This window comes from Theileria equi, chromosome 1 (assembly GCF_000342415.1).
Source record: "Theileria equi strain WA chromosome 1, complete sequence".
Classification (NCBI taxonomy): Eukaryota; Apicomplexa; class Aconoidasida; order Piroplasmida; family Theileriidae; genus Theileria; species Theileria equi.
In genome coordinates this window covers 1,736,586-1,762,737 of record NC_021366.1, presented here as the reverse complement: position 1 = coordinate 1,762,737, position 26,152 = coordinate 1,736,586, and the positions used below count along the sequence as shown (strand labels likewise).

General features: G+C 42.2%; 8 protein-coding genes across 8 annotated transcripts; 6 read left to right on the top strand and 2 right to left on the bottom strand.

The window, feature by feature from the left end:
- Positions 1-874: 874 nt before the first annotated feature.
- Positions 875-6,268, top strand: BEWA_026120 (hypothetical protein). Its single transcript, XM_004829372.1, has 2 exons — positions 875-1,011; positions 4,509-6,268. Exons 1-2 carry the CDS (start codon positions 972-974, stop codon positions 6,257-6,259), a joined length of 1,791 nt encoding a protein of 596 aa, XP_004829429.1. The 5' UTR covers positions 875-971; the 3' UTR covers positions 6,260-6,268.
- Positions 6,269-6,323: 55 nt separating this feature from the next.
- BEWA_026110 (hypothetical protein) lies at positions 6,324-8,945 on the bottom strand (the record flags this gene model as incomplete). The annotated part of the gene is made up of 2 exons (XM_004829371.1): positions 6,324-7,137; positions 7,345-8,945. The coding sequence occupies 2 exons, from the start codon at positions 8,943-8,945 to the stop codon at positions 6,324-6,326; spliced, it is 2,415 nt and encodes an 804-aa protein (XP_004829428.1).
- A 1,468-nt stretch (positions 8,946-10,413) lies between these two features.
- Positions 10,414-15,317, top strand: BEWA_026100 (WD repeat domain containing protein; the record flags this gene model as incomplete). The annotated part of the gene is made up of 3 exons (XM_004829370.1): positions 10,414-12,145; positions 12,598-15,121; positions 15,188-15,317. 3 exons carry the CDS (start codon positions 10,414-10,416, stop codon positions 15,315-15,317), a joined length of 4,386 nt encoding a protein of 1,461 aa, XP_004829427.1.
- A 355-nt stretch (positions 15,318-15,672) lies between these two features.
- Positions 15,673-16,104, top strand: BEWA_026090 (signal peptide-containing protein; the record flags this gene model as incomplete). Its single annotated transcript, XM_004829369.1, has 1 exon — positions 15,673-16,104. The coding sequence occupies one exon, from the start codon at positions 15,673-15,675 to the stop codon at positions 16,102-16,104; it is 432 nt and encodes a 143-aa protein (XP_004829426.1).
- Positions 16,105-17,659: 1,555 nt separating this feature from the next.
- Positions 17,660-19,549, top strand: BEWA_026080 (hypothetical protein; the record flags this gene model as incomplete). Its single annotated transcript, XM_004829368.1, has 1 exon — positions 17,660-19,549. One exon carries the CDS (start codon positions 17,660-17,662, stop codon positions 19,547-19,549), a length of 1,890 nt encoding a protein of 629 aa, XP_004829425.1.
- Positions 19,550-19,731: 182 nt separating this feature from the next.
- Positions 19,732-21,582, top strand: BEWA_026070 (ABC transporter, ATP-binding protein family member protein; the record flags this gene model as incomplete). The annotated part of the gene is made up of 1 exon (XM_004829367.1): positions 19,732-21,582. The coding sequence occupies one exon, from the start codon at positions 19,732-19,734 to the stop codon at positions 21,580-21,582; it is 1,851 nt and encodes a 616-aa protein (XP_004829424.1).
- Positions 21,583-21,843: 261 nt separating this feature from the next.
- On the bottom strand, positions 21,844-23,190 carry BEWA_026060 (hypothetical protein; the record flags this gene model as incomplete). The annotated part of the gene is made up of 1 exon (XM_004829366.1): positions 21,844-23,190. One exon carries the CDS (start codon positions 23,188-23,190, stop codon positions 21,844-21,846), a length of 1,347 nt encoding a protein of 448 aa, XP_004829423.1.
- Positions 23,191-24,737: 1,547 nt separating this feature from the next.
- Positions 24,738-25,607, top strand: BEWA_026050 (hypothetical protein; the record flags this gene model as incomplete). Its single annotated transcript, XM_004829365.1, has 1 exon — positions 24,738-25,607. The coding sequence occupies one exon, from the start codon at positions 24,738-24,740 to the stop codon at positions 25,605-25,607; it is 870 nt and encodes a 289-aa protein (XP_004829422.1).
- Between the last annotated feature and the right edge of the window lie 545 nt (positions 25,608-26,152).

The window sequence follows — 26,152 nt, the reverse complement described above, 5'->3', positions numbered from 1 at the left end:
CAGAGTAAGTCCTTAGGCAACTCACCTCTTCTTAGTAGTCTAGTTTCATCCAATGATACCCTCTCTTTCCTTCGGAACAACTCCATCCTCAAACACTCACCCATTACTATACCAGAGTTTATGAGATCCATGAGAGTCTCAATGCGACCAAAGGGAGCATACAGTAGAGATAGACTCCCTCACAACTAGCTCACTGTCAGAGAGAGTGTCCACAGAACAAGATGAACAACTATCAATATAGTCTTCAGTAGTACAGTATGGATGATTTCCATGGAGGTCCAGAAATTCATTCATCGATCATTTCGGCAGAATAGTAGAACTCCTTTTAGTCACCAAAAATAGTCATTCTCTTTATGCTCATTCCATAGTGATCTACTACCTAGTCTATGACGTCGGTAGGTCACCTGTTTCAGTACTCCTTACAGTCGTACTTGCACAGTGAGAATCCTACTCTTCTTTAGGCTCCCAGAGGTCGCCATAGAGCTCCTTTCAGTCGCCCATTCGCTCAAGCTCACTACTCTGTAGTTCACATTCATTCCGCTATGCTCCATTCACATGATACTCACTCCGTTCGTATCTACACATTTAACTTACCATCCATGCAATGGCACAGCCCAGAATCGCTCGGTTTAGTTTGATGAAAAAGGGCGCGAATCTGCTCTTGCGCTTCGAGACAAAGAGGTGGCCGTTCGGCAACTCAATTTGTCTAAACTGGAGATTTCTACCCATTCATTTCCCAGTCTCTTTTCAATCCCATTGGTCTTCGTCTTATTCTCGATGAGCCGAGGCTCCCACGGCGCCTTTATATTCACTGAGGCCTCCCAGGCCACTTGGGCCACACCACGGGCGTTGCGAGGCCCCAAACGCCTCGTTTACTGTCCATTTTGTTACCTTTTGTCGCTGGCAGAAGTTTCAGAGAGAGACACCCGCTTTCGCGGAAAATTGGACAAATGTGTAGCGAAATTTAAAAGATGAAGACAAATGAAGGCACACTCGACTCTTCCAGTGGAGGTAAGGATGCGAATGCCGTAAAATTACGAAATGGTACACATGAAAGAGTACTAGAGGAGCTGTACGGACCGCTCAGCATCGAGTTGTGTAGACGACTTGACGTGGAGTTGGCATGAGCTGCTAGGCAGCCAAAATGCCCGTGGAGGACGTCCATGGGACCATTGGGGCAAATTTTAAGGATAAATTATTACTGAGAAAAGTGGATTAGTGAATCGAAGAATTTTCCACGCAGGGTGAGCATTTTGGAGGTCAGAGGGCCCATGAGAGCACGTGCCGCTAATTCCCTCAAAACGTCTCAATTTCTCGACCGTTTTCCTGTATGTCATACATAATCGTCTAGGCTTTACAATGGGATGAGGTGGGAGGAAATGTGTAGCGGTTACAAGGAGAACGGAGGTCGTGAGTCACAGCGCAATGTCCGGACGTTTTTGGTCATCAATGAGATGGTAAAGGGATTAATAATGGACAAAATGCGGGAATGGTGAAGGATAGTAGGTGGAAACGGCAATGTGTAGAGGGGGCAGGCCACTGCTGTCTTTAGATTAGACAATTTGCTCTTGTCATGTAAAAGCAGGGCTGATGAGGAATGAGAATAGCTGATGGAATCCCGTATATGGTAAAAAATGGGCTCTACCGTCTATTCATGACTGGTTCTTCAGGGTACAGAGTGAGAATTTCGTGCATGCACGCTCTCTGGAATGATGATATGGAGCAGTGATGGTTGTTCATCTTGTTCTGATAACTCTGGTAACAATGACAGATAAAAAAGTAACCATTGAGCTAAAAAACAAGCCGCTTAATGGAGATATTCATGACTACCAAGCAAGTACTACCAGTGGTAGTAGTGTTAATATTACTGTCAAACGATTTGAAGAACCCCAAGGATCTAACTTCCTTAGGTACACCCATACTCTGCAGAATGGAGGAGGAAACTTTATACTAAAGGAAGTTAAAGGTGATGGTAGTCAAAAATTAGAAGGGATTCCTCCTAGTGGATCCGATAAAAAGGTGACCTCAGTTTCCGCTTACTACTGGAAGTATGAAAATGGCAGTACTAGTGATACACCTAATAAGCTTCTCTTGGTAGGAGTTACTGGCGATAGAGCTACATATTATGTCAGGGGTACTGGTAATAATTGGACTGAAAAAATGTTCCAACCCGAAGCCTTGGAGAATACACTGGACGAACTTAACTGTTATAACAACGACGCAGTCACAATAAATCTGTCACAGAGTAATTCTACATCAGGGAGACAGAGTTGCTGCAGAGAACATAAAAATGAAAGGATCTCTGTTACTGAGGGAAATATCACAGTAGCTGGTAGGGAAATGACTAAGTACACCAAGTACTCCATTTCCAATGGAAAACTAGCGGGATTTAAGTTCTATAAAGATGATGCTGGTAATGATCCCAAAAATAGAAGACATATAAGGTCCAACAAATTAACCTTTCCCATGACTGGCTCAGTAGATATTTACACTTTTTACTCTGACAAGGAACCTGAGCTTATATATGTAGAATCTACTGGGGGCAAATCTCCTGTTAAGGGGTGGTTCCAGAAGCCCTCAAGTATTAGTAGTAATGGAGATGGTGAATGGACAGAAGTTTCTCAGCAACTCACTAGTATTAAAAAGAATGATCTAGACAAGAAACGACTCACCTGCTCTCAGCGGACTGCTCTCGCAGAAGTACTTAAGTTTGGTAGCAGTGGTTTTAAAACCTGTCAAGATACTGATAAACAACTATCACAACCAGAAGAAGCACAACGTTCTGGTGCTGATAGTGGAGTGCAAGGACAAGGACTGGACCTTGAAAAAACTGGAGGGGAGGAAGTCTCATCTCTAAAAGATGCTGCTCCTAGTTCTGCTAATGGTGCCGGTAAAGCTGAAATTAAAGGAGCCCCGGGTAGAGGTGGACAGAATGGAGTTCAACGTGAGGAAGTCCCAGCTGCTGACTTATCTGACCAGGTTCCTGATACAGAGTCTGAGACAAAGATTCTCCTACAAGGTACTCCCGTGGCTCAAATGGTTGGAGGTACTCAAAATGGAGATATTAAAGTCGGAGCAGGTAAAGGTAATAAAAGTACTCTTCTACCTGGAGGTATTAGCGGAAGACCAAATAATTTATTTGGGTTAGGGGGGGAATCTCTGGATACAGCAATCACCTTTGGAAGTTCTCTGGAATACCCTGATGATTCACATGAAACAGGTTTTACCGTAGGTGGTTATAATTCGCAGCATTATATGGAAGATACTAATCAAAACAATACGGTTGGACCTCGTACCATTCCTACTGTTGAAATCTATGAGCCCACTCCTGTTACTATAGATATACCAATCACTACCACAGATCCTACTCCCGCTGTAGGTTCTGGATCTGCTTTTACCCTTATTCCACCTGGTAGTCAATATAGTCCCACTAAAGAACTCCCTCTAGCTTCTACTGGTCCTCAAGCACAAACTGAAAAGGTTCAAGATGGTAATGCTGCTCGATCAACTTCAGCCTCTGTTCCGTCTCCTGAAGAACCTCCTATTTCTCTTGAAAAAGCTCTAGCTGCTAAACTTGAGGCCTCAGTCCCTATTCCCGGAACTCCTGGTTATTGTGGATCTCTACAATCTGTTCTTCCTAATGGTGCTTTACTTACTAATTGTAATGCTAATAGTGTTGCTGCTGTTCTATCTGCTGACATTTCTGGATCTCCTGGTGATGAAGCTACTAGTGAAGAACGAGATCTCACTGAAGAGACCAAACAACTAGAACAAGAAGCAACGCGTTCTTCTGAAGTTGAAGGAGAACTGGAAAAAAGATCCAAACCTACCGCTAGTAATGAAGCCGGAGGAGACTTCGGTGCTAGAGGTACTATTGGTGAAGGTGATCACAATGGACTTGATACTGAAATTTCTGAAAGACATGCTGGAGTTCCTCTGGCCCAGCAAGGATCTGGTGCTAAAGATGATGCTGAAGCTCCTGGACTTGGAGGACCTCCTGATGAAGATGGTCAACCTGGAAAAGGATCTGATAAAGAACTAAAGGATGAAACTGCTCCTACTCCTTCTACTTCTACTACTGAAACTCCTCCTGGAGCTACTGCTGCTTATCAAGAAGGAACCGCTATGAAAATCTCAGTCACTGGTCCTGGAGCTCAACCTCGAACCCCTCTTGGTCCTTCTCAAACCTCTACATTTTGGGAATCTCCTGAACAATCTATCCCTACTGTCCTGACTGGAGTTGGTGTTGTATCTGGTACTCTTACCGGATTTGGTTGGTGGATGTTTAAACGTTCTAGAGGAGAACCATGAGTTCGGCAGATTTGAGACTCTATGGAGTACTACTTACAAAAAACTCCGGTCGCACAAATATTATTGAAGAAAATCACCTATCTCATCTGCCAGAATTCCTCCTTTATATCGTATAGCAATCTCTAGTACTCTCATACCATTATAGGATAGCGGCATTTGCTACATACCAATTTATATACCATTACACTAACATGTAGGTTTCTCCATGAGTGAAGGTACGAGTTCAAAGGATCCATATTCTCTCTATGGCAAGGATATTTTAAAGGAGCTAAAAGAAGAAGGATCTCGACTACTTGCTTGGTCTAGAGAGTTGCAAAATTCTGCAAGGAAATCTGGAACCACGTTACAAGTTGTTCCAAAGGTAGAAAAGGAGGAAAAGATTCACAGGATAGAAAACAAACTTGAGCCAATTGAAGACACAAGCTATGAACAGAAACAAGCAACCCCCTTTAGTCTACAGGGAACTCCCGTGGATACTCCCTGCGCTGGAGAACAATTCTATTATCCACTAGACATGCATCACTCTGATATTAGCAGAACTATTAGTAGTCTTGGAGGAGGAACATCTAGTGGAAGCTCCAAGTTTGGGAGTATAAATACACTAGAGGAAAGTGTACAGAATATTCCAAATTTTCCTCCAGCTAATCCTCAATATGCCCACTTACTGGCAGTCCTGCAGCACAAGTACACTACACTTCTTCGCAAATTTGAGGAGGTGAATGAGCAGAGGATGTCCTACATTGAGGGGATACGAGAGTATCAAGCCAAGCTAGATAATGCAAGGTCTCTACTGCAAATGCATCAACAAGAGTTTGAAAGAGTAGCCATGAGAGCAAAGGAGCTGGAGGATGTTCGTATAGAGCTCCTCAACCAGCTAAAGGAAGCCAAGGATGTAAAGGAAACTGTAGCAACAATTCAGGTGGATAATGAAGAACCTGTTAAAGAAATTTGCGAAGATGTACATGAGACGAAAGAAGAGGAAACTGGTGAGGTTGAACAACAGTCAAAGGAGAAGCAGAAGGAGCTAGACGAGCTCTACAAAACTCTAGAGGTCTTCAAGTCAGACGTAAGGGCCAAGGTACAGAGCATAGAAAACGGTCTGCAGGCTCTATACATGCACATGTTAAATGCGACTGAAGTTGTCAAGGCTACTGCAGATGAAACTGCTACTCAAGCACCCACGATTTATGAGAATATAAAGGGCGCTATTAATGCTGCAGAAAAGATTCCAGTGGAACCTGCCCTAGAGAGGCTGGAAGACGATCTGAAGCTTGGTTTTAGGAAACAACTGAAGGAAATGATGAATGCATTCGCGGAGATTGGATTGAAGGAGCCAGACTGTCAGGGGTGTATAGAATCCGAAAAAAAGATTAAACAAATTGAATACGAACGTTGCAGATTAAAGAATATGATCAACAGGACGTCGAATAGGAACAAGGACGTATCACAAAATCTCAAAAATTTAATTTACACTGAAAAACTCAAGAAACCAATAAAGGTGCAACTCTTGAAAATTGGACTCTTCAAAAACAAATTTGTGGATGCCTCCATATTCATTAAAGGAAAGATGCTGATAATTAAGCGGAAAATGGGCATTCAAATTAAACTCTCCGATATCATCGGCGTAAATTTTGGTTATGACTCTATTGGATATTCCAAGTATGCAGACATGATTACTGGGTTCCCATGGAACTTTTTTACAATCTGCACAAAAAAAGGCTACCTTCACTTTTACAACCCAGTAGATTCTACTCTAGAGTTGCTTGTTGCTGGTCTAAATCTAATTGCAGGACAATCAACTGCGAATAACGAAAAGGATGTTAGGATCAGGAGGACAAGAATGAAGATTCTCTATCACGCAAAACTCAAGGGAATGCCACTCCACAAATTGTGGATTCAAGCTATACGAAAAGCTGCCGCTGCAGGAGCATATAGAATGCGCTTATAAATTAAATTTACCAACACCATGTGCTGAAATTGCTCCTTTTAAATATTTTACATTAAAACACAGACTAAACAACCTGGTAGCTTTGTTGTGGATGGGTATAACCGAGCTCCTCTCCTCTAAATGTAAAGTCCCCCGAGTGAGAATATGCAGATGCATCAATACTAGTGGGTGTTGTGTCCATTCCCTTGTATGTGTAGACTGGTATGCGTATCGCCAAAGAGTTGGGACTCTTGTCAGACTTCTTTTTTGCAACATTACGATTGAATACCGGGAGCTTTTTGATCATTTCCATAACCTGTGGATTGCACATTGGTGTCTGTTGACCAGAGTTTGTGCAACTGCTGTACGAGGATGATGCATCGCTATATGCGCCTCGTCCAATTGGAATATTGAGTGGTGTATTCGAGGCTAAGCTTGCTGGAGATGATTCCTCTAGTACATCTTTTCCAGTGCATCCATAGAATCCAAATCCGCAAAATGGAGTTGCAGCATCACCAGATTTTGGGTCCTGGCTTTTAACATCTGGCGTGGTGGTAACGTCTACAAGAGTCTCTTCTTCTTTCCTATGTTTACATCCGTCCTTATGCCTGTGCTTGCGCTTACACTTTTTACTATGCTTGCATCTGTGCTTTTTGCCACCATAGTGAGTGTGGTAGTGATAGTGCTTGCATTCCTTGCCATAGACGTCCATATTCTTTAGATTCGCGGGACATGGTCCAGAAGTATCATAATATTCATCCCTTTCATATTCATAAAAGTCATTGAGTGATTTAAACTTGTTTGCGAGAAGAGCACGCTCCGATTTGTGTGGGCTAAAGTCACTGTATTGTGCTTGATTGAGAGTTGAATAGCGCATGCTGTCGTCAGAGCACGGTTCTCTGTATGGTGTATAGTCAAAGTTCTGTGGGTATGGTCCATTCTGTTCTTGCATCCATCGTCTTGGGTATGGATGGGTCATTGGTGCATATAGAGGGCGTGACTGTTCCCTATAGGGAGTATACAAGTGTTCATCATATGGGTGATAGGGGTAGTTCCATTGTGTATATCCAGGATATGGTATGGCATAACCCATTGCATCTACATACTGGGCATTTTTCATGCTCTTGTAAAAATCATCGTCATCATCGCTACCAGTGCGTGAAGATGAGAGATTACATTGTGTATCCACATTTATATGCTCTATAGTGTTTTCTTTGCAAGCGAAATCATCCACCTCATTAGTAGCAGCTACCTCTGCACCATTTTCATCTACACATGTGTCCTCAGGGGCATCACCACCTCGTGTGGAATTTACAGGGTCCTGATCATTAGTGTGAGAGCTGTCAATTAGTTTGCAAAATTTAGATTCAACATTCAAATTATTACTTATTCTAATAGTTCCATCTCGAGGGTTCCAAGTTCCACGAACGTATACCGATGACGGGGTGGGACTGCCACATGTGCAGGCAACTTGATCTCCATCAGAGTACATTATTGGTACAACTGTTGGAAGTGTAGATTCATCCATTGGAATTCTAAATGAATGGGTATTCATGTTTCCGAAATTTGTATATTGGGGTGGCTCGTTAAAATGAATAGTTTGTGCATGCACGTGCTCTTGCGGGACACATGTGCATACTGGGCCCTCGTGAGTTTTTCCAAACTTCCCTCTCTTTTCTGCCCACTTTGTATAGTAATCCCTAAGAGTTGGGCCCTTGGAGAGTCTGCACCTTGCAATTTCCCTTTCTAATTCAGCCTGTTTCTCTTCAATTTTCTTCTTGATCTCCTCTTCCTTGAGAAGGGAATCTGTAATCTCCCAGGCGACACTATTCTTTTTCACAATTGTATTATCTGTCTGATTGGCATATTTTAGCTTCTCCTTTAGTTTATCCAATTCAGAGCGTAATCGAACTAGTGCCTTTCTTTCCACCTCTCTAGGGGTAAATGTGGAAGTACATGCGTCGTGCGAGTCCCTATTAGACATACTCGTCTGGGTATTCATGTTTGATGTGCAAGGTGAGCCCATATGCGGAGAATCGTCTGTACCTACAAGAGCATTTACACCATGTTCTTCATCAAGTTGCTTGAAAATGTCCTCAATTTCATCTTGGAGGGTATTTGCCTCGTTTATCAAGTCTGGTACCACACCGCTTGTCATCTTGTGTATACTACCATCATTTTCCGCGTATCCATACTGCCCGCTCTTCTGATTTTCGTACGCACTAGTTTCTTGATCCATCTCCCTGGAGGCATACATGGAACGCAACCCAAAAGTACTTCCACGTTCCATGTCATTCTCACTCATTCCAACACTACCGTCAATTAGCGCAGCATCATTACTGACAATGCTAGTGCGAGTACCTGGTCGGATAAAATCAGAATCTTCCAGTCTACTAGAGTGTAAACTCTCCCTTCTGACGACTTGGGCCCCTCCATACGAATCCACGCTACCTTCCCTATTCATCTCCATACTGCTTCTATACTCTGCACTTGGGACCCTCTCAACATTTTCCTGATTCACATCTTTGCTACTGGTCCTGCTGACAATCTCAATACTTCCATCCCTGCTAACGCTCAAGTTACTCCCGTGCATGCTTCCATAATCCAACGAGGCAACATCTTCTGGGTCGCTATTCAGTGTATACGTCCCTAATCCATCCTCTGAAGCAAATACTCTGGCCACTCCCTGCAGGGAGTCCGATCCCATCGACTCCATTTCGTGGTTTATGGGCACAATTTACAATGAAACATCAGTTCGTCTTTGTCTTTATCGTTTATATGCCTCAAAACATCCGTCTATGCCTTTATAACCTACAAAGGCGACCCTCTGGCCCACAAGGTCTATTCTATCTGATCCTAAAATACTAGACAGAGCTTAAACCACTAAATTACCTACACACTGGGCTTTAGAGGCTGCAGAGCCCAGAAAATCCGCAATGTGTGAGACGAGTGGCTGTCTAGAGTACAAAATCGCTGTATGGCCCACAGACTCGGCTATGGGACCAAAAGGCTCGGATTTACAGTAACAAAAAGGTTAAAGTCTAGCATAAATGTCTATCTACTATAAATTGTCCAAAACTAAGCTGCAAAGGGCGTCCGTCCAGTGCCTGACTATCTCGGCGAGTTTCAGAGGTGCATGAGGTTCTAAAGAAGCGCTTTTCGGCCAAATTTATGGATAATGAAAGACAAGGAGTGATGGCGCGGAAATTTCTACGCAAAGTGGAAAATTCCTCGAAACGCCAGGAGGACCTTCCGAGTCTCTACAGACGCGCCAATTCGGCTCCAGGAATCACATTTTGGCCGAATCTCGACGATTCTCGTTTTCTCTGTCGCAAGGGATTGGATGAGCAAAAATGGAGTCGAAATAACCAGTGGAAGACCAGAAAATTGCCGTACTAGTTCATGGCCGAAAATTCGACTTTTACAGCAAAAAATCCAACAAATTCAGGCCACAGTACTTGTGTATAATGAATAAATGGCTGTGAAACGAAGGGAAAATGGGAAATGGTGCTGTGGATTCCACTGGACAGCAGAACCCACAAGCATCGGCTCAAAAGACTAAAAATGCGCTCAAACTCCGCAAAGAGATTAAAGGAGTTGTAGGGGAAGAATTGAGCGTAAATGGTCAAGTCGTACTTGAGATACGTCCTTCGGGACAGTTTTGGGACCATTAACTCGTCGCAGTGCCGGTCAATCGCAGCCTTGTCATCGGAATACGTCGTTACAGGTAAGATTTCGTGAGTATAGGATCTTAATACGTCTCCTGGCGTATGGAATTTGGCATGAATTGTGTATTTAGACGATAGAATGGTGGATTGTATGCGTAAAGTTGAGTATTGATGGGTGAAATGGGTATGGAGATGTGTAAGGAGTGTTCAATAGGTTGAACTGTAATGTTGAGCTTGAAAAGGATCGCTAGTGTGATTAGAGAATCTACAGTTTTACTGTGTTGCTACTTGTTCATCTTGTTCTGTGGATACTCTCTCTGACGGTGAGCTGATTGTGAGGGAGGATGAGTGTATGGAATGAGGAGTAAAGTACTGGTCTGCTCCCTTTGGTCGCATTGAGACTACTCATGGGTCTCAGAGTTTTGAAGGAGCATACTCTCTCTGAACGTGGAGGATTTGTGAGAATCTGGGAACTGACTACTTGATCCTCTTAGGCTGTAATGTAGAATGCCTAGTCCTACATCTGGTATCACAATAGACATACAAAAGAATACTGGACAAGGAGCTGGATCTACTACATATGGAGGTACTAATAACCAAGATGTTAGGCTGGAAAGAGGAGAAAATCCTCCTGGTTCTGGCTTCTGGAAGTTTAAGCATACTTCAGCTACAGGAGCACCTTTTCAGGTTCAGGAGGTTAAGTTTGGAGCTACTCCAGTTCCAGATATTGGAACAGGGGATGGTAAAAACGTTTCTCATCTTGTAGTCTGGTACTGGAGAGAAACACTTGAAACTATGACAAACCCTCTCCTAGTAGAGGTATTTAGGAATGGAAGTTACACTTACAACTACAACAAGGGAGGTGGAACAAGCTGGACTTCACTTCCTTTAAGACCAAAGCCTCTAACTATTCAACTCACCGGTAAAACTCTTGAGATTCAACTTGACAATCTTAATTGCTATCTCAATCAGGCAATTACCTTGAATCTATCACATCAAAATTCTCATACTCATAAAAATGGAAGCTACTGTTGCTATTACCATACTCCTAATAGTGGAAAGAGGGTATCCGTTACTCTTAGGACAGTTCGTTGTAGACAAAATCATCAAAGTGCCGACTGCTACAAACACACCGTTAATACTGGCGAATGGAGGGTAGCCGCTATCAAGTACGATCCTACTCGTGGTATAACTAGGAATAGAATAACTTTAGATGGACAAATATCTCCTCCACACGTAAAATCTGTCTATACATTCTACTGTAACAAGAATCCGGTGTTAATTTACGTTGAAGGTGGAGACAAAGTCAAAGGCTGGTACAAGAAGCCTACCACTACTGGTAATGGTAATACAGATGAGCAGTGGACAAAAGTAAGAAATCTGGATGGTATAACACCTGATAGTGCCGGTGAAAACTGTACCAACTGGACTGCACTCAAAGATGCACTAAGAGAGGTCAATTGTAACAGCTATTCAACATGTCCTCAACAACAACCGCCTCCTCCACCGCCTCCTCTACCTGGCGGTGCTGGTCCTGCTGCTTCTGGACCTGGTGGAAAAGATAGTGATAGAGACGCTACAGGTAATAAATGTGATAGTATAACTGGAGCATGCACTGATAAAGAACTATTGGAATGTGTTGCGGGAGATCTAGCTTCTGTAATAGTAAAATCAGCCGAACTTGGCGCTGTTGGATCAGTTGTAGCTGGCGCGCTTAGTGCCGCAGGAGTAGGTACAGCTCTTCAACTGGCTAAAGATATTTTTGCCTCTGATGGTAATCCTGAATCTGTTCCTGGTGAAGGTGCTCTATCTCAAGTTACTCGGAATTATAATGATAATCATGATGTTCAAGAAGATGCTCAACTCAGTGGTGAAGCTCCTACACCAGCTGCTCTTGAAGTAAACCCTAAAGAAGCTGGACAGAATGGAGTTCAACGTGAAGAAGTCCCAGCAGCTGACTTAACTGACCAAGTTCCTGATACAGAGTCTGAGACTAAGATTCTTCTACAAGGTACTCCTGTGGCTCAAATTGCTGAAGATGCCAAAGATGGTGAAAGACTAAAAGAACATCTTTCTGCTCATCGCTCTGCTTCTCTTGGTCCTTCTGGACCTCAAGGAACGGGTGGTGATGAAGCTGGTACTACTGCTAATCTTCAAGCTGCTGGAGCTGATATTACTCTCGCTGCTTCTACTACTACTGCTACTGCTGTTTCTGAACATACTCCTGAACCTCTTCAAGGTAATTCTGGTGGACATACTAGTACTGTAGCTACTCCTACTGATCCTTCTCTTCTTACTGCTGAAACTCCTAAACCTAATGACCCTTTTTGGACTAAGGTTGGATCAGGTATTACTACGGGCATTCTTGGCACTTCTGCCTTGGTTTGTTTTGCAGGATGGAAACTTTATAATCGCTATAAAGGAGATCCATGGGTTAGACAGATTTAGGAGTCTATGAACTCTCCAGTATGGAGACTAGGGACTCTATACTGAGTAGTTGGTCTTAATTTGTTACATTCACAGTATTGACTAGGAAGGATACTATAGGATACCACTAGCCCATTATAAGACTATTCAGCTCGTTTCATTTTTCAACCTCAAAACATGTTTCTGCCCATCTATCGTCTGCATATGCTATTCTGTTCATATACATTTAATGACACTAAAAATCCAATAAACATTTATTTACAGGAACTGACGAATCCGTAACGGTGTGGAAGTGCAGATCAGGTGAACCAAAGCTAAGGCTGGAGTACAAGTCTGAGGAACACGCTGATTCATTCGTAACATCTTTTTACTGCAGTAGAAGCTTTGTGTATGTTGGTTACTCTAACGGAACTGTTAGAAGATTTACGCTTCCTGATCAACTGGATCACCATGGATTAAAAATCGTTAATGAGGATTTTTATCTCCACGGTCATAAATCAGCTGTCGTCTGTTTTGCGGTAGAACCATCGCTTGCAATCTGGGTTACCGGATCGCAGGACTGTGATATTGTTGTTTGGGCGGATGATACTGGAAAGTTTAGATTAGAAGGTCATAGAAATGAGGTTACAGCTCTTGAGTTTGTAAAATTCTCAAATGAGACGTTTTTAGTTAGTACCTCTAAGGATTGTATTATTAAAATATGGGATTTAACATCACAGGTCTGTATTCAAAGTATAGTAGATTCAACTGGTGAATTGTATGCATTGGGAATCGGACATTCTCGCATGTACGTTGGAGGCTCCGAAAATAGGATACGCTGTTATAAGCTGGACATGTCTGGAAAAGACCTTGATACGGAATATAATGTCCCAGTTTATGCTCGTGAAATGTCCCCGATAAACAGACAGGAGGGACGTGGCATCTGCAGATTTCTCAACGTTCAAACTGTAAATGATGCTCGTTCCACTAAGTCTACGTACCTCTATTCCGTATCTTACAAGTTTGTAGAAGTATACAAAATTTGTGATGAAAAGGAGGGTATTAAGAGAAGAGATAGGAGATTAAAAAGGGTTTTAGAAAAGAAAAAGGCCAAGAGAAACAAACTTAGAGAAGCTCTAAAGGCTGCTGGAATGGCCATTACAACAAATTTTGCAAATATCGATGAGGAGATTCAGGCTCTAGAAAGTACGCTTAGAGGAGGGGCTGCAATTCAAAATACAAAAGATGTAGTAATGGAGGAACCAGATTCAACAATGGAGAGTAATGAAGCCTCCGTTGACACCTCAGATGAAATTCTGTTTCTTTATTCTGTAAATCTTGTGGAACATATATCCTCATTTAACGTTTTCCCTGGCGGATTTATAGCTGGTCATTCGAGTAACATTTTTGGTACATGGAAGTTGCAGGCTGAAGAAGCTGTATCTGATTTTCAGTGTTCATTTGGACATTCTGGACAAATTACTCATTTGAGCGTTTCTCATGATGATACAATGATCATGTCTGTTGCTGCAGATGGGTTGAGGATTTGGAATTCGTACACACATCACTGTGTGAAGGTTTTACCGTTTTCGTCGGGAAATTCTGCTTTGTTCTTAGCTGGCAATCAGCATGCACTTGTAGGTTCCTCAAAGGGCGTCTACGCCTTACACGTTGATTCCTGTGAAATGTATTCACTAAACGAGGATCAAGTACTCAAAATGTGCCTACATCCAAACTATGCTACAATCGCTGTAGCTTTGAAAAACTCGGTTGAGATTTACAGGCTGAAGATGCAGGATAAAAAGATTGTCCTTGAAGCCACAAATAGAGTAGATGTTCCAGATGTTCCCACTGATTTGCATTATTCTCCAAATGGACAGTATTTGGCTGTCTCCCTGCAAGATTCTACAATTCTGACATTTTATGCTGACTCTTTACGTCTATTTCTCACTCTTTATGGTCACAAGCTACCTGTTAATTCAATCGCAATCTCCTCCGACTCCACTTTGTTGGCTTCAACTTCACTGGATAAAACTGTAAAGATTTGGGGGCTGGATTTTGGTAACATTCACAAGTCATTCCTTGCACATTCAAAACCTGCAAGCGGATGTCAGTGGATAAATGAAACCCATTATCTAGTTACAATTGGATTGGATTATCTTGTTAAGATATGGGATTGCGATACTTTTGAACTCATTACTCAGCTCAGGGGACACAACAGACCTGTTCGATCGCTTTCAATCAGTTCAGATGCCCATTTTTTCGCGGTGGCTGGAAATGATTCTACGATTAGATTTTGGGAAAGAACGGATGAGCAGGTTTTCCTATCTGAAGAACGAGAAAAGGAATTAGAACATCAGTTGGAGTCTGAAGCTCTTAGAGAAGACATTCATCAGACAATTCCGATAGATGAAGATAATATACAGAAAAAAGCAACAAAGAAAACAGTAGAGTCTGTTAAAACTACAGAGTATCTAATACAAACAATAGACGAAGCTGAAGAATATCGCAAAGCTTTGGAAGAATATAAAAAGGATGATGATCCTGGTGCAGTTCCCCCAAAACCTCCACTTGAGCTTTTTGGTAAAAGCCCTCAAGAACATGTTTTGCAGGCTATTCTAAGGATGAATTACGGTGTGGTTTACGAGGTTCTGATTGCACTTCCATTTCTATATGCGGAAAAACTCTTGTACTACATTGTGGAAGCGCTGGAATCTTATGGATCTAAAATGCAACATGGAGTTAAAAATATGCACTCGATGGAACCTGCTTGCAGAGTTGCACTTATCATTATTCAAATATTCTTCCGGTATGTTTTTTGTAAACTCTTAAGCTGCATGTCTATTTTCTCTTGAATCTTTACATTTTTATCTAGGCAATTTTCAATTTTATCGCAACATCGTTCACTAGTAGTTCGGCTACAAGCTCAAATACCACAAATTTTACAGTTTGAGATGGTAAGTTTTGTTATTGCATTAGATTCTTCTTGGAGCTCAAAGCGGTAGTAGCTCATGTAGGTGAAAATGTGGATATTAAGGAGGCTAAATGGTGGTTATTTCATCCTGATTTATATAAATTATTATATCAGCGAATGTTCTCTTCCATCCTTGGAGTAGGAATGTATGGAAAGGGTTACGAACGAGTATTCATATGGTATTCTGCTTCTTCAGCTTTAAAGTCATCAATTTCCAACTTTTCATGGGTATAATGTAACCGTAAATCCATTCCTTCTTCCAATGGGGTCCGCATGATTGTCTATTCTTCTTCCAGGTTTATACTAGAGGGGAATCTCGGACTTAAAATCTCGTGGATAATCTGTAACATAATTGCAATTTTTTGGAAAGGTAAAACTTGGAGAAGATGAGATTCTTCTCAGTACTATCCACAGCATTATTGGTTGGATTCTGCTATTGTGTTCCTCCAAATTATGACTATAAAGATCAGGGAGGAGTTGCTGGACCTAAGATAGTAAAGCTCAACGTTAATGATATAGACACTAATCTCTTCTCCACTGAGGAGTCATTTCCTGAAGGAGTACCTCTAAAGACTGTTACTCCAAAGGATGGTGTCCTCATATCCTCTGTTATGGATGGAAAGATGGAAGTGTATACTGTCCCGAGGGATCAAGTTTGCTACCTCTGCGAGCTCCATTCCGAGGATGGCTACAAACTGCTAAGAATACACTCCCATAAAGACTATAAAATTGAATTCCACTATTTTGAGAATGAAGGCTCTGGATGGAGTACTCTGAAAAAATATGAATTTGAAGAAAGACTTGAGAAAATGCAGTAGTAATAGTAATTTAACAATTTAAAATGCAGTATAAAGAATTCACTAACATCTCTAAATCCGCAATTCATCTACGGAATACCGCTTGTAGTATACATTTACATTGCTAAAATGCCATCTTATACATTCATTTCAGAACCGAATGGCTCACAACAAGGCTGCTTTGGAGTACCTAGCGAACATTTTGGATGCCAATACATTTTCAAAGAGGTCAAGAGACGGTGCTTAGCACAAACTGTAACTTGTTTATAATTGCACTTTGCTCATTATACAGGTTTTTAGATACTTTTACTCGATAAAACCACTCTATCCTCAAGGCCATGCCACCGGACGACCTAGATGGACCTCTAGGGATACTTTCAGACCTGCCTACCACATCAAGGCACTCCCTAAAGTCATTACGCCCATGGACAATTTATCTGGAGGAATAACAATCAGTTATCCACGGAGGAGCCATCATGTCTAAAGTAGGCACGTCCTTGATGTAGCCTAGTCACAGAATATAGAGGATAGAGTTTAATACCCTCATTTATCACATTAATGACCATTAATCTGGCAGGAATTCGGTGCAAGGAGCTCTTCTTGTCGTACGCTCTGCGTATGGAGACCGGAGACGTTCTGTACGCCAATTTGCCGCCCCTTGACCTTTAAAGACCCTCCTTGTCATCACAGGTAACATTCATTCTAGTTGCATCTATTAATTCTTTCATTCAGACGGAGATCTAGACGGGGACCTGACTGCCAGACCTGTACTAGTGGTGTAATTGTGCATCGTTTTGGCTCTCAAAACTCATTCCTGGGCTCATCAGGATAAACTGCACTTTTTTCAATTGCAATATTTTCATCTTTTCCGGATCAATTTGCTCGTCTAGTGGCTCCTTGGTCCTCTTGACATCGCGGACATCTGCACCAAGTTCAAGGGCGAAACCGAGCTACTGCCTTGCCACAGTTTGGGCATCTAGTCGAAGCTTTTTGGAGTTTGGATAGAGACAATCGGGGACGTCTGTATGTGAAGCAAAAGAGGGACGAAGAAAAGAGAAACAAAATGGGCAAGTGCGCGATGGGCTACGGTAGCGATACCGATGACGAATCGCAAGCCACAATCATTAGACTGAAGGAAGGACAGGTAAAACCAAGCAAAATGGATGTACTAGAGGTAAGTGTTATCCGCAGTGTCTAACCCAAGGGGAAATGAGTAAATCAAGTATACCGACCAGAGAGTATGCAGATGGTGAGATTTAGGTTATCAAGCGTTGTCAGGATCTCTAAGAGGGACTGCTAGGCAGCATCTTGAAAAGATGTGCTCTCCCCGGGTGACAGACAAACTGTCCTGGTAGAGCAAAGGCATGGAGTCTCGTAACCTCTCCCTAAATGTCCAAAGGGAATGTGTCATCCATACTGACCATTCTGTTCACACCAGTTGAGACATTAATGGATTACTATGGAAGAATGAATGCTAAGGATGATTGGAAGATAGTATGGATGAACGGGTAGGATAGAGGGAAGTCAATGGAGGGACTATTAGGAAATACTACTGAATAAGGATGGAGGATTTTAAATGACTGAAACCCGAACTTTAACTTGTTCCAAAAGATACGTAGATGTGAACATTTCTAAAACAGATGCTAGTAGAAACTACACGGATGATTGTCATAATAACATAAATGTATCGTTAGAGGCCTCAATCAAGAATCCTGCAGGTCTTAAAGGTTACAAGAGATACACTCACACATTTGGTAGCTATTATTTAGGTGGTATAAATTATAATGGAGCAAGACAAGTTGGTATACCTGTGAGCCTTAATACTTACTATAACAAAAATGTTATTGTGTACTACCTTGGTTATGATGATGGTAACCTAGTGCCACTTTTGGTTAAACTTACCAAGAGTAGTACTAATTACGAATACTATACAAGAATCAATCCTCTTTCAACTTCCGATCAATGGACAGATCAAAATTTCAGTGTTGATCAAGAAAGTAAGCTTACTGAAAAACTCCCAGGAATTAGTAGTCAGTTAACTGAACTTGTTGTACTAAATCTCACAAAAACTAGTGAAAGCTACTATGCTAATGGAGAAGATAAAGCTCCGGATGCTAACAAAGATACTCAGATAACAGTTGAAGGATCCGAATATGAAAAGGTATACAAAGAAGTCATTCACACTCCTAGAAGGTCCCAGATAAGACTTCTCTCGACTAAAGGTGCTAATAGCAAAAACATACCATTTGAAGATTCTAATGTATATACTACACCATACAATTCTGCTCATGTTTACTTCTGGGAGGGTGATTCGGGGCACATCAAACCATTGCTCCTTGGATTAGAATCATCTGAAAGTCATACATACTTTAAACTTACAAAAGATTGTAGTAAATGGGAGATAAATAATTCGGCTATATCAGATCTTAAGGGAGAGCTGGATAAACAGAATTGCTATAAGAACAAGGCCCACGTTATAGACATTTCCAAGAACAGTGGCACTAGTAGCTACCAATGTCTGACAACAGGATGTACTGTCAGTATTACTTTTGTCAATCATCCTTACACATATTACTCCCGAACATTACATTCTGTTTTTGATGATTCTATTCGCAGGTTCAAGAATAAGGAAGCAGAACAGACCGGAATTAACTCTCCAGAGGGCACTAATCAGGTCTATGTATTTCTCTCTCCTAGCGGGTCCAATGGAATTCCACTTCTCATTCACTACTCATCTAGCTGGTACCAGAGAACCTCTCTTGACTTAGCCGAATGGACTGAAGTCCAAGGACCTGATAAACCAGGAAGTGTATTTGAGCAAACAAAGATACTTACACTTCTAAAGGCTAAACTACCTATTGTTACCATAAATGTTGGATATACAAACGGTCTTTCCCGAAATGGAGATCCTGGTACCTACCCTGATCCTTCCGGAGATGGTGAAAAGGAACAAATTAAAGTTGAAAGAGAGGATATAAATGGCGGTTTCGTTAGTTTTATTCATTCTGTTCAGGATAAACCTTTTGTGGCTAGAGATGTCAAATACAATACCACCTTTCTACAAGGCATATCATCTAGTTTCATCCTTAACAGTGTAACGGCATATTACTCTGTACAAGGATCTGATCTTTCGCTTGATGATCTTCTAATGATTGGCTTGGAGAAGAGGAATGGTCCCAATAAGTACTCATATTATGGTAGGAGAAACGGAGGATCTAATTGGACTACTATTCCCAGACAGACTGAGAAACTAGGCTCTCTTCTCACTACTAAACTTGGCCAGTTAAAGGACCAAGTTTATGCAGAGAAAAATAAATCATCTCAGGGTAAAGCTTCTGGACTTCCTCCTGCAGTGAAGAATGCACTTGCGGGAACTGCTGGAACACTAATAACAGTAGGAACTGTTGTTGGTTTAGTAAAGAAGTTTTGGGGTACTATAGTTACAACCTTAATTACTTCCATGTAAAATATTCTCCCTACCCTTGGTAGGTGGTAGAGACTCTCCCCTCTGGACTACTCTCTTATTGGTATACTGGTTTACAAATCTCATACGAACCAAAATGCTGCAAAAGCATTTTATCCCTTAGTTTTACAAGGTCACACTTCATTCATACAACAATTTCATAAATTCACATCAATGTTCAGGTCATGCGTCCATTTTATTGGCCTAACAGGAACACGACATTTAACAAGTCATACCACCTCTTGCGTCTTTTGATCGTCTTAGCGGTCGTCTTTCTCTGTTGTGGAAAGGCATGTTCACTCTCTTCTCCTCACTTTATTGGAAGAGCTGTCGAAGCTCTATCCAAGAAGGAAAAGGGTAATGCCATTTACAACCTTGCCATGTTTTCACTTGCCGCTTTCATGGCTATTTGTTGCGATGAGATGAGGAACCTTTCATATCGTTATGTCCAGTGCATTGGAATAACGGATCTGTCACTTCGTTTCTATTCTCACTTGCATACACTCAGCTATCAGTGGTTTGCTGAAAACAAGTCTGGAGAAATTGTGAGATCAATGTATCGTGGAATGGATTCCGTACGTGAATTCACACAATTTGGAGTTATTCTTTTGGTTCCTACGGTCGTTGAATCGGTTAGTATTGTCATCTTGTTCATGGCATACTTCAAGGATATTTGGCTCTCTGTCACCGTCTTCTGTGGACTCGTCATTTACTTTGTCATCACAATTGTGGTCACCAATTGGAGAACAAGGACCCGCGAAGCGCATGCAAAGAGAGATAACGAGATCCATGGACTTGCTACTGATGGCATCAACAACTTTGAGACTGTAAAGTACTACACAAACGAGGATTTTGAGGTCAGGAAGTTCGTCAAGGCTGTAAAGGTGCATGAGAAACTCAACTGGAAGATCATGAACAGCTTATCATTCATCAACGTTTCACAGGAAGTCATCAAGCAAGGGACCATTTTCCTCTGCCTTTTCATTGGTTCGACTTATATCCTTGCTGGAACTGCAGACATTGGAGCCATAATCACCATACAGACTTATCTCTTTTTGCTCTTCAGACCGCTCTTTATCCTTGGTAGCATTTACTCTACCGTCGTAAAGGCCATTGTTGGAGTGCAGGATGCCATTGTCTTGTTCAAGACGCAGCCAACAGTTGTGGACTTGCCAGACGCTAAAACTTTGGATATCCATGGCGACGAAGAAGTTCCCGCATTGATTGAGTATACAAATGTCTCGTTTGCATACAATACAGGGGCTTTAAAGCACGACAAGGATGCACATGAAATCCACAAAAGGGCAAAGGAAAGGCCTGGCAAGTGTCCAATTGATCTCACTCTTCACTCAATTTCATTCAAACTTGACAAGTTCAAGTCTGTTGCTATCGTTGGTCCCACGGGAAGCGGTAAGACCACAATCTGCAGATTGCTGTGCAGGTTGTACGATGTCACTAGTGGTAGCATAAAAATTAACGGTGTGCCAGTGAATGAGTACACACAAAAGAGTCTCAGAAACAACATTGGAGTGGTCGCTCAGGACACTATACTGTTCCACGATACCATCAGGAATAACATTAGATACGCCAAGCTTGATGCCACCGACGATGAAATTTACGCTTCCCTCAAAAAGGCGAGGCTATACGATAGGGTGCTAGAGTTCCCAGACAAGCTGGACACTGTTGTCGGAGAACGGGGTGTCAAGCTTTCTGGAGGTGAAAAGCAGAGGGTGAGCATTGCCAGGTGCTTCTTGAAAGATCCCCCAATCATCATCCTCGACGAAGCCACGAGTGCCCTCGATTCCAAGACCGAGTCTCTCATCCAAGAGACCATAACTACACTCACTAGCAAGAAGACAGTTCTAACAATCGCACACAGGCTCTCCACCATTGTCAATGCGGACAACATCCTGGTCATTGACAAGGGGAAAATTTTGCAACAAGGCAAACACAATGAACTCATTGAAAAGGAGGGACCTTACAAGGAACTCTGGAACGCACAACTTAAACATAAAATGCAGAATCTTGATTTATAATTTGAAGTAAGGAGGGCGGCTTTAGCGCAAAAAGTAGCTTGAAGAAATATAGGCCCTTTTGGATTTAACCGTCTTTTAAAGCCCAGACGGGAACAAGTTTTAATGCAGTTTGGAATAGGTACACCCACCAAACCGGGGAGTTCAGTTTAGTCACAGCGTCTATGATCTTAAGTTTTTTACTAGTTTTATGGTTCCCGGAACATACATGCATGCAATGGACAATGAATATTCTAGACTACATTACAAGGTTAATGTACAGTATCAAGCTTTGTGCTTGCTTTTTAGTTCCTCCAGTTTCCTCTTGTGACTGACCTCGTGACCATTCTTCCACTGGTCTTCATCCTTGTGTCTATAGACCGTCTTGACTTTGTTGTTCCTGTCTTTGGAATCTACCACGGCAAGGGTGGGTTCCTCAGCATCAAAGTAGAGGGTAGCTGAAGGGCATGAGGAATTGAAGATTGTTCCCACTCCGGACCATACAAGATCCTCGCCATACTTGAGCTCAGTGGTAGTAGCACCGGGTTTAGCCCTCAACTTGAGAACCTTAACAGCATCTTCCTCAGCCTCCTCCACGTTGAATAGGAACCCATTCACTTTGGCAGCGAGTTTACTTGCAGGGGTTGTATACTCGGGTATATAAGCAATATTTCGAGTGAATAAACTTGCGGGCTCGTCGGTATCTGCAGTAGATTCAGAAGCTTCTAATGGAGCTGCTTGGGCAAGGCCCTCCCAATGGTCCTTTTGTGGCTGAGGATGTTTTACTGCTCGGAACTCCTTTAGAGCCTGATTCAGCGCTTCCGAGTGTTTGTAGTAATCCTCAGTAGTAATCACATTCCATTCCCCGTCTACCTTTTCAAAATACGTAAACTTGGGGATGGGATCGTCGTCAACTCCCAGACCAAGAAGAGCAGTTTTCTCATCAAACAAGAGGGTTGAGAGTAGAAACTTTTTGCCATCTTCTAGCTTTAGTAGCTCCTTACCAGAGTCGACTACAGAGGACACGAGATAGCCCTCCTTTGGTTTGCATTCCTCAAATGTTACCCTTGGTGTTCCTTTGGTTACCTCCCTGCGAAAAACCACCTTTGTCTCATCCACCTCGGAGACGTCCAATGAGAATGATTCTACTCCCCTCGACCTCTTCATCTCATCGAGCTTGGCGGCGCCTTCCTTGGCTGTGACACTCTTCCACTTATTCTCTTCCTTTACAAACCAACGGAGTAGCACCTCGCCGTAGTCGTGGACCTTTAGGAGCATGACAGCCGCCTTGTCAGTCAAGTACTCGCCTACGGAGACGCACTTTGCGCCGTGCTCCGCTTGCCATAGAGAAGTTTGCCCGTAGACAACGCTCTGGAAGTAGAACCCTGCGCGCGGAGTAAATCGTCTAGACTTCATTCCCCTTTCTTCCTCCTCCAAGATGGTAGTATTTGTACTATCGACCTTGGAGATGTCTAACTTCAGGGGATTCCTGAGGCTGCTCAAATCAACTTGAGAAGATCCAAAGTCAGCGGTACCACCTCCATCACGTCCAGCCAGACAAAGACAACTTCTACACAAATGTAGAACGTACAAGAGAGAAACGGTCCTCATTCCTCCGCTAGTAAAGGCCATGTGTACGGAGAAGAAGGAAGAGATTCATTCCTTCATCTGGGGCACCGTCGGAGCTGACCCTGAAAAGGTCGCCTAAATGTGTAGTCTAGACAGGGGAATTTCCAAACGGTGAGCATTCCCATGGGCTACCAAAAAATGAGCCTTGCGCTAGAGATGCTCAGGTTTCCGGGAACTTTGCGCAGTCGCTCGTAAATGAGATGTCTACTAGGAAGATGGTAAATTTGGCTACTAGAGAAACATTTGCAGACTCGAGCTTTTAGAGCCTCTGTACAGGACTAGAGAAAAGCAGTTTGCCGAATCCAGGCGCAGCCAGCCGCCATGCATACCCCCGTTTTAGTGCTCTAAAGTTGTCCTTGTCTAGTCTCTCTGAAAAGGTCAAGAATGGGTACTTGGCCAAAGCATCCCATGGAAATGAGATGTGTAAGAGAGAATGGATGAGATAAAGGGTTGGACGGGAGACACCTTACACATTTGGAGCTATAGCCGGTACGACTGGTATAGACACTAATGCAGAATTTGTCTAATCTGACTACATATTACAATGCAGTTATAATACACCTGAATATAAAATGCGAGTAAAAGCTGGTGAATGTATTGAGAATTAACATGGATGATGTTCTGGACACTGACAAGGCAGAAGACACAGGCTTGGTGACCATCACTAACACTGCCCTTTCTTGCGTTATCTGGATACTTCCAAATTTTGAAATCATTATAGTAACATAAACTAGTTGGAACGGCTGGAAAGCATGAGAATGAGTTTGTTGAAGGGAAAACCTTATCATTCCCCTTGGCCAGATGACCTCTAAACTAGCGCATATTAACCTTTTACCCGTGTAATAGATGATATACTTACAAGTACGGCACTTTTAATTATGGTATACTCGTTATACCTCTTAAATTCCTTACGATGGCCCTCTGGGATGCACTTTCAGCACAGAGAATCCCTTTAGAATCTCCAAGATAATTGGTAGTGCTGACAAGGATGAAGTGGAGATATCTAAAACAAATCTTACTGCAATCATGTTGAGTACAGACAAGCCAAAAACCATATGCCTATCAATCTTCCTTAGTAACTCAACACGGGAAGAAGAATGAACGGATGGCTTACGGTTATATATTACGAGCTAGTCTACGGTAAGATTTCATCTCAGTTCTTTAGACTATAAAAGAGGTTAATATGGTTGTCCTTTGGCGCTGAGGTGAGGAATTATATCTTTTATTCTTCTTCTTCACCCCATCCATTTTGTCTATTCTTCATCATTATTCCTGTACTCTTCACATCTTACGGGGCTAATACACTGCATCCTCATCAAGTATCTCATGGCGTATCCTTATGGATGAATTCTGGAGGGAAGATGAAGGTCTCTTCCGTTCTTCTGGCAACCTGTCTACTAGGATTCTGCCATTGCAATGCCCAAAAAACTTCAGACGGCAGATTCGTTATTGAGGTTCTAGACGACTATGCAGAGGATGAAATTGTGACCAGCAATTTTGTAGAGGGGACAAGGAAGAATAGATCGAGCGGCCAAAGGCTGGTATGGGATATGGCCAATGGAACTGCCTATGAAGAAGACCATGCACCGTCCTTGACTCGTAGACGTAATGACAGAAGGGTAGAAGATGTGGCAGTGGACGAATCTCCAGTTCCTCAAACATCTAGATACACTACTACTCTTGATATATCCAGTCCAGATGAGGACAAGTGCAACTCTTTCAACTATTCCTTCGCTGATAACGCGATCAGACTCATTGTTCCTAATAAAGATACTACTGTATCAAAGCTCATGAACGGTGCTGAGGAGGATGCTTATACTCTTTCATCCGAAGAGGCATTCCAATATACCAAGCTCTATCTTAACAAGGATAAGAAGCCTGAACTGGTCCTTGTAGTAACTAAGAGAGCTGATACTTCTAAGGAAACTTATCTTGAACTCCAGAACGGAAAGTGGACGGTCTGTGATAACCATGAAAAAAAGATGAAAACTTTGAAAGTTATTACAGAATGGAAATCAGACTTTGAACTTGACCTTGCATCAACTAGTAGTACTAATGAATGTAGCATTTTCCAAGTCGACCTCCTGGGTATTACCACTAGACACTTTTATCCAAAGGCTGGATATCTTGCTGTAAAAGTAAATGATGGGACTAGGTCCATATGGGAACCCACAAAGCCTGGTAGTAGATATGGATCAGAAGAAGACTTTGATGGCTATGATTACTGCCTTTCTTGTCTCATTCATAATAAAGGCGATAAGGAGCTACTTGAGATGATTGTGGTGGAAAGATTATCAAGGAGATGGAAGTACTTTGAAAAGAGTGGTGAAGAGTGGATGGAGATTAATAAGACAGACTTTGATCAGAAGCTAAGGGACCTAAAGATGGAACAGTCTACTACTCCAGAGTCTAAATACTGACTCACAGATACTAAACACATAATGCAGTATATAGCCTACTAGGCACTACAGACTCACAATTTACATCGCCTAAACACTGGCTGGAAGCCTCAAATCTAGATGTGGCAAGAATGTTATGCCCGGTCTAACAGCCAAAAGGCGCTTGACAATGGCATGTCGCGAAACAAGGATAAATTTATAAAGAGGAGGCAACGTCTTATAGGTCCTGGAGGGTCCACGTTAAAGGCTCTGGAGCTTCTTACAGAGTGTTATATTCTTACCCAGGGACAGACGGTCTCAAGGAGGATTGTGGAGGACTGCATGAAGAATGTGCACCCAGTCTATCACATTAAAGAGTTGATGATTAAGAGGGAGTTGCATGCAGAGATGGTTATCTCCTTCTAGACGCTTGTAATGGGTGTATAGTAGAATAGAGAATAAACATCCCAGTAAGTTATTTTAAGACATTACACATTCTTTAGGACCCTGAGGGATGGTTGACTAAATCGTAACAGATTTTGTGTACATGATTCTCAATACATGGTCTTTACTGTATGGTCATATGG

What these genes read in the sequence shown, in the direction of transcription:
- BEWA_026120 (XM_004829372.1), top strand. Translation starts at nt 972, where the DNA reads ATGAAGACAAATGAAGGCACACTCGACTCTTCCAGTGGAG. An exon ending in ACTCGACTCTTCCAGTGGAG is followed by an intron (nt 1,012 to 4,508) that starts GTAAGGATGCGA and finishes ACTAACATGTAG; the next exon opens with GTTTCTCCATGAGTGAAGGT.